This window comes from Melospiza georgiana, chromosome 9 (genome assembly GCF_028018845.1).
Source record: "Melospiza georgiana isolate bMelGeo1 chromosome 9, bMelGeo1.pri, whole genome shotgun sequence".
Taxonomy (NCBI): domain Eukaryota; kingdom Metazoa; phylum Chordata; class Aves; order Passeriformes; family Passerellidae; genus Melospiza; species Melospiza georgiana.
The window spans coordinates 15,207,472-15,220,514 of record NC_080438.1 but is presented as its reverse complement, the minus strand read 5'-3'; the positions used below and the strand labels follow the sequence as shown (position 1 = coordinate 15,220,514).

Genomic DNA, 13,043 nt, shown 5'->3' with positions numbered 1-13,043 from the left:
GAGGTGGAACAGCAGCGAGGCTGAAAGGAGAAAGCGGGAATTAAAGGACAGCAGAGTGCTGGTGGGGCTGAAGGGAGCCTGGCGAATCCCCGCTCTGCGGGCCGAGATCTCCTGCTGAGGGCCAGCACCGGGAACGGGACTGAGACATGCACAGAAGGGCTGGGCCTGCCGGGAGCCCCACGGTGCCGCTCAGCTGTGGCTGTCTCTGGCCTGCAGCTCGGGCTGGGCTGCATTCCCGGGCACTTTTTTCCCTTTGCAAGGCAAGACCAGGACTGTGCGTTTAATGAGCCTTCCACAAATACTATCGTGGTCTGGCTAATTCTGTCTCATACAACCATCACACAACTGGTTATAGAGTGAAAGCATAAAATAGAGTGTAATAGATGGCTGCCGAGGAAAACCAGCCCTGCCTGCAAATCGTGAATTAACTGCGGATGAAGCACCGAGCCCGTCGTGCTTCGGGGACAAGCCCGGCGGGGCTGTCGGATCCCCTGCCACTGCCGGAGCCGAGGGGAAGGGCAGGGGGCTGGGTGGGGCCCGGGGGCAGCTCCCGGCGCAGGGGGCGGCTGAAGGACCCCTCACTGCCGCCGCTGCCGCCCGCACGTGGCACCGAGGCCTTTCCGGCGCTCCCGGCGGCGGAAGCTGTTCCGGCTTCCGGCGGAAGCGCCGTCCCTCGCAGGTTGAGCCGGAGTCGGAGCGTTTCCGCCTCGCGGCCGCCGCACGCCCGGGGCCAGCCGAGCCCAGCCGAGCCGCGCCGCGCGCGGGGCGTTCCGCCGCTCGCCTCCCCTCAGACCGGTCTTAAGGCAGCGGCGCCGGCGGCCGAAGGATGTGGCGGAGGCGGCAGTGGCAGGCGCCGCGGCCGAGGGAGCCCTGAGCCCGAGCAGCGCTTCCCGGCCCCGCGACCCCCCGGCCCGGCAGCGACCCTCGGCCCGGCCCCCGCCGTCCCCCGCCCCTCGGCGACGTCGCCCTCCGCGGCCCCGCCCGCCCCCGCCGGGTCCCCGCGCCCTGGAGCCCCGCGCGGGCGCTGAGCGCAGCCCGTGAGCCGAGCGCAGCCAGGATGGCCTCGTCGTCCGGCAACGACGACGACCTCACCATCCCCAGGGCTGCCATCAACAAGATGATCAAAGAGACGCTGCCCAACGTCCGCGTGGCGAACGACGCCCGGGAGCTGGTGGTCAACTGCTGCACCGAGTTCATCCACCTCATCTCCTCCGAGGCCAACGAGATCTGCAACAAATCGGAGAAGAAAACTATCTCCCCGGAACACGTCATACAAGGTGAGCAGCCGCGGCCGCCGTGCCGGGTCGGGCACCTGTGAGCCGCTCCTGTCCCGCACCGCTTTTTGCTCTCCGCTTGCCTGTAGCTACGTAGGACACAAAGGCAGGGCTGGTGAGGGTGTGGAGGAGAAGCGTGTGCTGTCCGGCTGGCCAGGCGCTCTGTAGGAGAGGCTGTCTTTGTGTGGTTAGAGCGGCTGCTGGCTGTGCTCAGGACCAGCTCCAGTTTCGTGCTTCAGAGAACCTGCGGTGCTGTGAGTGAAGTCACCAAATCTCTTCCTCGTACCTATGAAACGAGGTCTGCTTTTTCGAATGGAGACCTCGTGTTTTAAGAATTTGAATGTAGTAAATGTCTTTATAGTCGGAGATTGGTTATGTGGGGCCCAGGCTTTATTCCATGGTAGTGTTGTCTGAAATCTCTAAAGAGTGTATTTCTTTAGGGCTGTCCTTATAGTCTCATTGTTTAATGTTGGATCTTCGTATCTGTTGCAGAAAGCATTTAAACGTGACCTATGCCCTTGTATCTTTCTGTGCTGTTGACTTGCACTTCTGCTTGCTTGAATAAAAGGCGAGTTCTCTCTCTGTGTCGTTTGTTTTTCTTTAAATTCTGTCGCAAATAAGGAGTTTTCTTGCCTCATCCTGAAGTCTGCATTAGGCATAGTTTTTTGTTAGAACTCATTTGCTTTGCTTCTTAAACCGGGGTTGTTGATACTGGTGTTTGCTGCAAGCACATTTATAGCAGCAGTAGTGAAAGAGTACTTTACTCGGCTACCTAGCAGAGATATTAACAGCAGCATTTGTAGTACAGCTATTTTCAGGGCTGTGATGGTATCAAGTTAATTTAAAAAATGTTGTGGTTGTATGATTTTTTAAGTAATATTTGCTGTTTAAGCAAAGAAGAAAATCGGTTCGCTTGAAATTTATTAACTTGCTCACCAGAAGAGGTTCAAGTATTTAACTGGGTCATGAACTACAAAAGAAAATATGTAGCATGTACGAGCTTTAATGTTAGATGAAATGCACGTAAGCTTGCAAGTTTAGTAAAGTAGCTCCATCACAGAAGCCTAGGATGTAAAGTAAAACCTGTGCTTGCACATGGAAGCATTCTTTAGGTGTGATGCTCTTTAATGCATGGGTAGTTTTTTCAAGTCACCACAAAAAACGTTTGAATTTAGTTCTTAACACAGGCATATACATGATCTTTAAGATAAGGGCAGTAAAGGATTTATGTATGAAAGTATTTTGTACCCCGTAGTGGTGGTCTGTAGAAAAAAATTCACCTATTTCTGTCCTAGGCTTAGTCTGGGTTTTTTGGAGAACAAATTGAAACTAAAGTGGATGTGCATAACATCAGCAGATGGTCCCATGCCAAGTATTTTGCTGGGTTCTATGTCCTTGTGTTATCACATCTTAGGGTTAGAAAAAGTTATTTTCAAATTAAATCTATACTTTGTAGTAAATTATTGCAATGTATCAATTTTTGTAATGTTCTAGAGATGGAATGGATTTTCTGCTGTGCTTATGTTTAAGGAAACTGTAATTGCTGTTAGCTCCTTTCAGATACTGGTCAGCTGGCAGATGATCCCTCTGTGAGGTTTGAGGGCTTTGGCTGCCAGCTTGGAAACAGTGATTGTGTGTATAGGTAGAGTATTTCAGCATTTTCATCCATCTTCATACATTCTAGATACTTGCTATTTTGAATGCCTCTTTATGCAGCAGCCTCACGACAATGATGGAACAAATGAGGCAATTGAAATCTGTTGGTTGTGGTCTCCCATGTATCTTTTTCCTTCTGAATGCTTAGAATCGATGAGGCTAATGGCCACACCTGGTCCAGCCTAAGCACAAGGTGCTGCTCAGAGGAGGCTTTTGGTACTCTCTGAGAGCTGGATCTGGCATTGCAGGTACAAGTGACCCTGTGGCTTTTGAGAATTTAGGGCAGAGCAGGGCTTCCTCTCAGGTGAGTTTGCTGGCTGACTGGGGCTGTAAACAAGAAGTTCCTAGATTGGGAGCAAGAAGCAGGAAGGGTGTTTTGCTGGGCCAGAAGAGGGGGAAGAGGCACTCTGCAGCTGGTGACACTGACACTGCCACAGACTATGCCTACACTCACTGCTGGTAACAAAATGCAAGACAGCTTTCTTGGAGAATACCCAAAAGCATCAAGACTATGTAATAGTTGTAAGTGGAGATCTCCATGTTTGTTGTTGAGTTCCACCATCAGGAACCCAGCTGCAAATCTGCAGCTCTGGAAAGCAAATGAATGTTCTTCCATCCTGGAACAGAAAATGGAATCATTTGAGTGTTATGACATGTGACAAAGCAGGCTTTTTAGGAGAAGTGCAATTTTCGTTGAATTCTGAAAATGATGACTTGTAAAATCACCTTTTTTATGAAGTTGGTTACTTTGATTACTTGGTCTACATGGAACTGTCATGCAGTAAGGCAGGCTGTGGATTGATGTCAAATCTTGTCTCTTCTTTTCATGGACTGTTAGGATACTGACAATGTATGTATTAGCACTTGATTTTAAGAGTCTCACATGACTGTTCATGTTTGGGATTTTATTTTGGAAGTTCTTTTTTTCTTTGAAAGGAGCAAAAAATTTGAAAGTCTCAGATATTAATGACTTGATTTTATAAAAGAAAAGTAGTACTAACTGTGTGTCACTGATTACTCAGAGACCTGCACCTTCATGCCGTCATTAAGAGTAGGAGGAAACTGGGGAAGGGATAATTGTGATCTGGTGTTTGTAAATATGAGTTGTGTTATCCCCCTCAAATAATGCTATGTTTTGGAATTCAACTGTTTACATCTGGTGGGATAATTCTAGTCTCAGGAAGATACTGAACTTTCAGCAGTCTGGGTCGGATGGTATGTTTTAGACTCAAAAAATAAAAAGGCTTTGAGTTTTGATGAAATAGCAGCTCTGATAGAGTAGTAATCACTTGTTCCACATTTTAGCACCATGCTGGTATAAAGGGATTCATATTCCTTCCATTCATGTGATTCTTATGTGTTCTGTAAGCTTTGGTGTGCTTCAGGAAGATGGTAAGCTTTGTAAGTTGTTTCACAGGCAGTAGAATTTTGATGCATAAATCATAATCATTTATGGTTATTCATAGCTTTCTTATATTGAATAGTTGTAAAAATCTGTCTTGGCTGTATCACGTGGGGGGTTTGAATTTTATTTTTGTGTCTGTGCTATATTCAATTCACAATTGTAAGTTCTTTCCATTAATTTATTTTCTTTTAAAGACCATGTAAAATTTCTGTAAAAACCCAGCTTGCTGTTAACTTCAGACTCAGCAGTTGCTCATACTCTGATGCAGCAGATTGCCAAGCCTGGTCTTTGGACAAACACCTCTGGTTTTGCTGTGATGGTTTGTCTTAGTGATGTTAGACTTGTAGATTTCTTCAGTTTGGTTAAAAAAGTATGACTTAAAGAAGTGTACTGTATATACTGTTTACATTTTAAAATTGATTGAGTTCTTAAATATGTGTAAAATATTAAGATAACCAGTTCTGGACTGTGAGACATGGATTTGCCTGCTTTCTGCTGAGGCTGGATGAAACAAGTTTCTGAAGTTTTTTGGTAATTCTCCTAGAAACTGTGGGCTAATTGGAAGAAGTGTTTCCAGTGTCTGTGTGTGGGCTGAGGCTGAACTGGCATACTGTCTCTGAAGTAATTTGATTATCTCTAAATCAGTTAAATGAGTTTGCCTTTTAACTTTTTTTTTTTTTTTTTTTTTTTTTTTTTTTTTTTTTAAGAAATAAGTATGATGTGAATTTCTTTGCCAGGTATTCTCTGTAAAAGGGAAGGCAGTGCTGTGTGACTAGAGGGCAGCACCCACAGCCCTTTTGAAGAACACAGTGTGTGAGTTGTCTGCCTTAGTCCAAGCTGGAAGCTGAAAACTTAGAGAATGCCTTTGGGTTATTGTTTAGATTATGGTACCATGATGTGCTGCTGTAGTTATGGCTAGGAAAATGTTGCTTACAAAACTGGTGTTAGAATATTGTCTGAGTTACTGTAAGAAAGATCTTGTTTGTAACAAGTTGTTGGTTGCTGTTGTGCAGTTTAGTGCTATTTCTTAGCTTGTCACAAAAGTTTGAAATTAAGGTAAAGGTTAAAGCAACTCTTGTATTGTAAACTCTGAATTGTGTAAATGCTGGAAATTAACCATGTTTTTTATTAAACTGATACTTGTTTCTAGTAGAATTGGTGTTTATGTAATGTTTCCAGTATATTCTGTAATAGGTTCACGTTGGGTGTGTGTGGAGGCATGTCATAGTAAATGGTGCATGAGGAAACTGCCTTTTGTCACATGTGCTACCTGGCTTTTTATAATCCTTTCCATTACCTTTGCATTCTTTAAAAAAACTGTTGTTGCAGGATATAGCTGCTTTTCCGATTTCTTTGGGCAGATAAAAGTGCAAGATTTTAGCTTCTGAATACATTTTAATGTGGAGATAAATAGAAGGGGTTCTGTTGAGAAATAAAACAATAAAGAGCTTATACATAACTTTATATAGCTTTATATGTGTGAACTATGCATTTTATATAGAGGAATTTAGATGCTAAAAGACAAAAGTTAAAATTCGGCAACCCAACATAATATTATTTATTTCTGCCTTTTTGAAGGATCTGTGATCACTTTACACGCATCACTTCTGCTCTGTTATAGGTTGCTAATTTGCCTTCTACTGAAGACTTGCAAACCTGGAAAGGTAGAATCTCTGAGAGAAAATTCAGATAGAAATTCAGTTAGGAAGGACTTCTTAACTATATAAATGTTGTTGATTCTGATATAGAAAAGATGGGGAAAAGAGGTCTTTTGGAGAAAAATGCCTGTCTCTAGCACAGTGGATCTGAAAGCCCTGAACCCTCTGCAAGTACAAGCTTCTTTGGTTGTACTTGACAAACCTTAATTTTTTCAGCCTAAAAACGTGTATTCCTACAGGACATAGCAGAAGAGAGAGGGAAAACAGCTGTCAGATCTTTTTAAGAATAGATATAAGTGATTACTACTCTATCAGAGCTGCTGTTTCATCAAAACTCAAAGCCTTTTTATTTTTTGAGTCTTAAACATACCATCCTACCCAGATAACTGAAAATTTACTATCTTCCTGAGGCTAGAATTATCCCACCAAATGTTTGTCACCAGATGATAGGAAAGTTACCAAATGTTTTGCTTTTTTTGTTGTTTTAACTAAACAAATCAATATCTATTATCAGAAACTTTGTAAAAGGTAAACAATGTCTTTTCTCTTTTTTTTGTTTCTTTCTAGCGCTAGAAAGTTTGGGGTTTGGCTCCTATATCACTGAAGTCAAAGAAGTCTTACAAGAATGCAAAACAGTAGCACTAAAGAGAAGAAAGGCCAGTTCACGCTTGGAGAACCTCGGCATTCCGGAAGAAGAGCTACTAAGGCAGCAACAGGAATTATTTGCACAAGTAAGTGAAGCAATACTTGTCCTGACGGGGTTGGAATAATTCATGCTGCAGGTCTAGGGCCACACAAACGTGTACACACCTCAAGAAGTGTCCCCTTCCTTGGGAACTGATGTGGCATCTAAGATGCTATTGACCGTGGCCTGCATGAATTGGCAAATCTGAAGTTAACGAATAAGAGGCTGCTACTTGATATTTCTGTGATTTGACATACAGGACTTTGTATGGGAACATATTTCATATTCTAGCTTTAAAAAGCATGGGGGTTTGCTGCTACTTGAGTATTTCCAGTCTATCATGGAGAATACATTAAGAATTAGTTGATGAAGTGAAAGAATAACAGCTGGTTTCTAGGAAATGACCTGTTTTGAAGCATTCAAAAGTGAAAATAGCTTTTCTGTTTCTGACCGTCAGTGCACAAATGTTATTTCTTTTACTTGGAAAGAAACTTTATTCTTGGCAAGACTATAATTGAGTGAATTCATGCATAAATTTTTAAAGAGGCCATTGAGGCATGGAAAAAGCATTTGCCTGCAAATAGTGTACTCACATACACACACACACACACACACACACACACACGCACTCACTCTGCTTCATCCCAGCCTTATCCCCTTCCATCTTTCCCAGATAGTCTATCATCTCCCAGTTTGACTAAAATCTTATTTTATTTATTTCTTTCTTTCCACCATCTTTCTCTCGACTACTCTTAGTTTGACAAGACCTTGTCTAAACGAAGAGCTTGGAAAATTATCTGGTATTGCTCTTTTCTCTTAACCAAGGCCAGAGTCTTATTTTCTCACTTTGCTTACTCTGATTTCCTCTGATGAAAATGCTTATTCAGTTAATGTCTGATTACTGTGACCTTCTCTCCCCTCTGCAATACTTTTATCTTGCTGAGACTGTTGTTTTTCATCTCATGACATGCCAACTACTTTAATCTTTATTGCATGATGAATTTTAAGGCATTTAAAATTTCAGCATAGCATGTTGCTATTGCAGTGAACTAGTTATGATCAAGTCACATGTACCTAACTCTTGTTTGACTGTACTAAATTAGAAGGACCATTATGACTGCTTCTGGATTTTGGACAAGATTTACAAATAGGCATTGTGTACCTATTTGACACCTGTTTTTTACATACTATTTTGTGCAAGTAACTCAGCGTGATACACCTTGGTTTTGCTGCTTTTTTATTTTGTGTATTAAGGGTATCACTGAAAAAAATAAATTAAAAAAATTTTCTGAAACCTCCTAATGCAAGCCACACTTCATCTAAGGAATAACAAGTTGAAGAATATTCTTTTAAAATTCTGTTACTGTGCCTTAATTTCTAATTTAAGACAGTGCATGCCAGTTTGACGAGATTGTATGAATGCTTTTTAAAAATAGTATTTGGTAATATGGAAAATGCTTGCTTAGATTCAAGGATGACAGTCTCATTTTTCAAAAATAGTAGCTGTAATGTGCTGTTGGAGGTACTGTAATTAGTCTTAAAAATAGTTACACGCATGCATGCTTATTTATTTGTGTTAATCTTTTTAATGTTCTAGAGCATGACACTAATGCTGACTTCTTGCTCTATTTTGAAAATACCTGTTGTTATGAATATGTGACCCCTCTAGCTTGGATGATTGTAAATATTTGAAGTCAGGGAATGTCTAATACCAATATTCATGTGTAAGTTTTTGTGCAAGACAAGGGTCTTCACAGGTTTGGGGTTTTTTTGGGGCTTCCTCACTGGAGTTGTGCAGTAAATGAGTTAAGTTTACCAGATGCTATAGAGCTTCTTGGTCATTCCAGCTCAATGGAATTGTCAGTATGTAGGTTTTTTCTCTCTTCCCGTTTCTGCAATGGTGAAGTGTTGTCATTACAGATGTGGCTGTGAGGGTGGGCGCTGACAGAGCGATGCATCCCGTGTGAGGTGCTGAGCTCTGTTTGCTGGAGCAGGCACATGTGTCAGCTCTCCGAGTGTGCAGTAACCTTCACTGCCCCGGCTCAGCAGGGAGCCCCCTCCTGGCTGATAAAATGTGTGCCTTCCTACGTGGACAGATGCTGCTGCCTTTCCTTTGAAACTTTATGACATCTTAAATTGTGTTCCACCCTTGTAACTGTGCTACCACTTGAAGTTTGAAATACTGAAAAGTTTTCATAAGAAGAGATTTCTACTTCTGTATTTTTTTACTGCCAGAACAGAGGAAAATGTGACACTTTGTAATAAAAAGGGAACGCTCGCCTTTTTTTTCACGTTGCTAACTTGACAAACAGGGTTTGAGTGTTTTCCAGACGTTATCTTTTGGCATCTTATAGTTTGCAAAACTGAAAAAAATTTGATACTTTGGAAAAAAAATGGGAAAATTCAGTGAGTGCAGTAGGATTAGAAAGGATTATAATAGTGATAACTTGTAAAAGTAGAAGAGTAATTTTTCATTTTGAGAACATTTTCTTAATGGTCACCCAAAATAGAAATTGAAGTTGTAACTGTAACACAATTAATTAGTATATTGCTGAAATCAACAGGAGTTACCAAAAAACAAGTGAAAACCCTGGACAGAAAAATCAAGATTCATCAGCTGAACTATTTGAAATGTTTTGGTAGAATCTTTTTTACTTTTCAGTAGAAGTCTGTACTTTTCTGTAGCAAAGCCATCCTCAGCTGTCATACCTGAATTTGAGAAGACCATGCCTTGCTCTGTTTTGCAAAGATTGCTTAGCAAAGTAAGATAATGGCTTGCTTTGTTTCTGTGATAATGTGTGTCTCTGTGGTTCAGTTGGATGATTTCATAATTGGAAGTTTTGGTATTTGTAATCAACAAAGCAATGCTGTTCTCATTTCTGAACTGTGATTAAATGTTAAGATCTCTTGGAACTGATGTCTAAAGTTTCCTTTGCTTAGCCTCAGTTAAATTTTTCATTAGTTAGTGGTTCAGCACAGTTGTTACAGTGGACCTTAAGTACACTAGTTTCTGTCTGTTGTTTTTGTAAGTGTAAGGCCTCAAAATAGTGGTGTCTTCAGAGGGAGAGAGTATAAACTTCTTGGTACAAATTATTAAGGTACTTCTCAATGTGGTTTTGCATATGTAGTTAATAAAGAAATATATTTTAAAAGGAATCTGCAGGTACAGATAAAAATGTGTTGAAAGAGAATCTGTTCTAGAGATTCTTCATGAGCTATGTATGGCCTTAACAATTAAATTCGTGTCTCTAGGCTAGACAACAGCAAGCAGAACTGGCACAGCAGGAATGGCTACAGATGCAACAAGCAGCTCAACAGGCACAGCTCGCTGCTGCCTCAGCCAGTGCATCCAATCAGGCAGGATCTTCTCAGGATGAAGATGATGAAGATGATATCTGAAAATCACCAGCTGAGTTGTCTTACTAAGAAATACTTTTCCTGCACAATGAAAACAGTGAAATGAATGCTTACCTGTAAGTTTGTATGCATCGTGGACTGGCAGTTGGTATTCTAGGGGTGTCTGCTGTTGTGTGCTGTACATGTATAAACTGTCTTTTTTGAACTCTTGAAGATTTAAGGTTCAGTATCATATCAACTTTGGATTTTTAATGGTGTATATGGAAATTTTAGATAGCAGTGCGTCATTTATTTGATCAATAAACAGTGTTACAATAAACAACATGTTTATAAAATATAGTGAGATTTATACAAAAAGCTCTAAATCCACATTTGCATTTCTTCCCTTTTAACTAAACTATGAAATCTTACTTAGAATTTTTAATTGTTTTTTGGGGGAGTGGTACAGTAGACATAATCTGTTAACATGAAAAAAAAAGTAGAGTTCAGCATAGAAGAGTCTGAATTCTTAGTTCTTTTTAAAATGAGGATGTATATGGCAATAAATATTATATATGCTCAAATACCACACTTGTTAAAATTTGAAAATTATACATTTTCACCAAGCTAGGAAAAGGTATGTTTAATAGGAGTTGTACAAATTCAGTCTTTTTTTTTGTATAGGGGTGAAAAAAAATAAACCCATGGTTTTATTATGACATCCTTTTGACAGTCCTAACTGAGTATTTCACTTCAAAGACTGCCTGGTTTGAAGAACTAACTCTTCTTTTACTTCACTCCAGATTAATGTTAACTGTTGTTGATGGTATTTTGTAGTCCAGATTTATTCATATTGTTGAAATATAAAGCTGGAACTTAAAGAAACAATATTGTTTTCTGCTGATGTGACAGGGAGTGATTACGTATTTAAGACCAAGAGGGCAAAAGCTGACCCTAACAGCATGTTTGTCAAAAAAGAGAGAATTTATTTAACCTTGATTAGTCATTGTCAGCATGATGCTAACATTCTCCAGACTAGATTGCCACTGGATTACTAAGATACCTTGTTGAGAGACAACATTTTCTTCACTCAAATTGGTTTGTAGGTAAGTCCAGGTTTCTGATAAATTGTTCCCCAAGAGTGATCAGCAGCAATACATGAAACAGAAATGATATACTTGTCCTTTTGATAGTTCTGTTGATTTAATGGATGAGCAGCTGTCCTTTGTGTTGAAATAAAGCACAGTAGTGTCCATTGCTGAGTTTTAATGTGTTACTTGAAGTAATACTGGCATATCTTGTGGTACACTAATCTGAGCAGACTAGAAAAGCCACTTGCATGCTGCTGTAGTTGACCTCATAGCTCTCAGACAATGGGGATGGTTTTACCAAGCGATGTCCTCATGAGTTGCTCTAGTTGGAATTCTTGAGGAGGGCTGCAGCAGTCTGTTTACATCAGGATGCAAACAGCAAATGGTGGGCCCGTTTTTACAAAAAGATCTGAACAAGATACAATTGGCATGTATTCAGATCTCAGTCACATAGTGACTTTTGATTTAAATTTGAGAGGTTTTAAGTTGCATATTGAATAAATGTGAACATGTCTTTAAAAGCAGTAATGCAGTTAAAATTCAGAAGAGTATTTGTTTGAATGTTTAAGTTTAAAAAAGAAAAAAAAACCAACTTTCCTGGATACCAGATAAAATGTTAGGCAAGGTTTGACTGAGGAAGTGGTTTTCTGTAAAGGTTTAAGTACCAAAGGTAGAAAATCTAGTCTAGTGATACAATGTTAATGTGCAGTGTTGGCTTTTCTAATTTGTACTGTAACACCTTCACACTTTCTATTTTAAATGAGTCTTTTCCTTCTAAATAATACTAGGTATATTTTCACACCTTTCTTTTCTGATGCAGAAATCAGGTTAACATTTTACTGCATCTGGTATGTATGGTGTAATGTTTGAATTTTTGTGACCTTTCTTTTTGGACATTCTTGTGCTTTTTCATATGCTGTATTCTTCAAGCAATAAAATTCTGATGTGTTTTTATAAAATTGCTTTTATATTTAATGAACAGTCTGTCTTCTTCATTTCCTTTATAAACAAGAAAAAGACTACTGAAGCCCTGTTTTTATTTTGGCTTACTGGACACTTTTTGTGACCTGACGTCTTTACAGCCAGAGTGATGTTGGATTGGATTGCTGTGCACTGGGGTTGTTATTGCTTGCAAACAACATATCTGGGCTTGACCTGCTCTCTTTCCTCTTGGGAATTGCATTTAGTATTTATGTATTTTTATAACTTGACATTCCGCACCTGAGAGCTGCACAGAAGCTGCTGTAGATTGTGTACCAGCTGCTGAAATGCTTTCATAAAGTGAAAGGCTACAGGCAGAGGCTGAGGTAGTAAGAATTTCGTGTAGTCATGATTAGAGATTACTTATTCAGCCATTCTTCCCCAAGTATGAAAATAAACTCTGGCACTTTCAGGAGAATCTTCACTGGTGTTTCAACAAACCAATTTTGTATTACTTTGCTGTTGTGCTTCCATGCAGGAGCTGCTCAGTGAAGACAGATTTCTGAATTTATGGTACCCCTGATGATTTTGGTACACCAGGTACATAGAGCATAAAGTTTGGTTAGTGAACTGTATTGTTGCTTTGTCTCACAAGAAACATGTATAAGGATGTGTCTGTTTCTTAAATATTGAGTTGATAAGATTATCTGTGGGTTTTCCATAATTACTTTCAAAGTTGCTCAAGTGACTTACTCATGAATTCTTTCTATTCTATTACTTTAATAAAGTGCACATCTGCATGACATTGTGGATAATGAATATAGTTGTATTTACTACACTGAGGTACTTTTAAAGGAGTATCTGAGGGATTCTAAACATCAAATGCCTTAAATGGTATTTGATGGGATTTCAGTAGTTGCATGTGGCTAATTGAGCAGCTGCATTTTGAAACACTGGAATTTCTGCCACAATGGAAAATGTCCCTGAAAACCACAAATATAAATTATGTTCTTCAGA

At 40.2% G+C, this 13,043-nt stretch overlaps 1 protein-coding gene across 1 annotated transcript; it reads left to right on the top strand.

The window, feature by feature from the left end:
* Positions 1–983: 983 nt before the first annotated feature.
* On the top strand, positions 984–12,831 carry DR1 (down-regulator of transcription 1). The gene is made up of 3 exons (XM_058030190.1): positions 984–1,277; positions 6,561–6,724; positions 9,931–12,831. The coding sequence occupies exons 1-3, from the start codon at positions 1,058–1,060 to the stop codon at positions 10,075–10,077; spliced, it is 531 nt and encodes a 176-aa protein (XP_057886173.1). The 5' UTR covers positions 984–1,057; the 3' UTR covers positions 10,078–12,831.
* Positions 12,832–13,043: the final 212 nt, after the last annotated feature.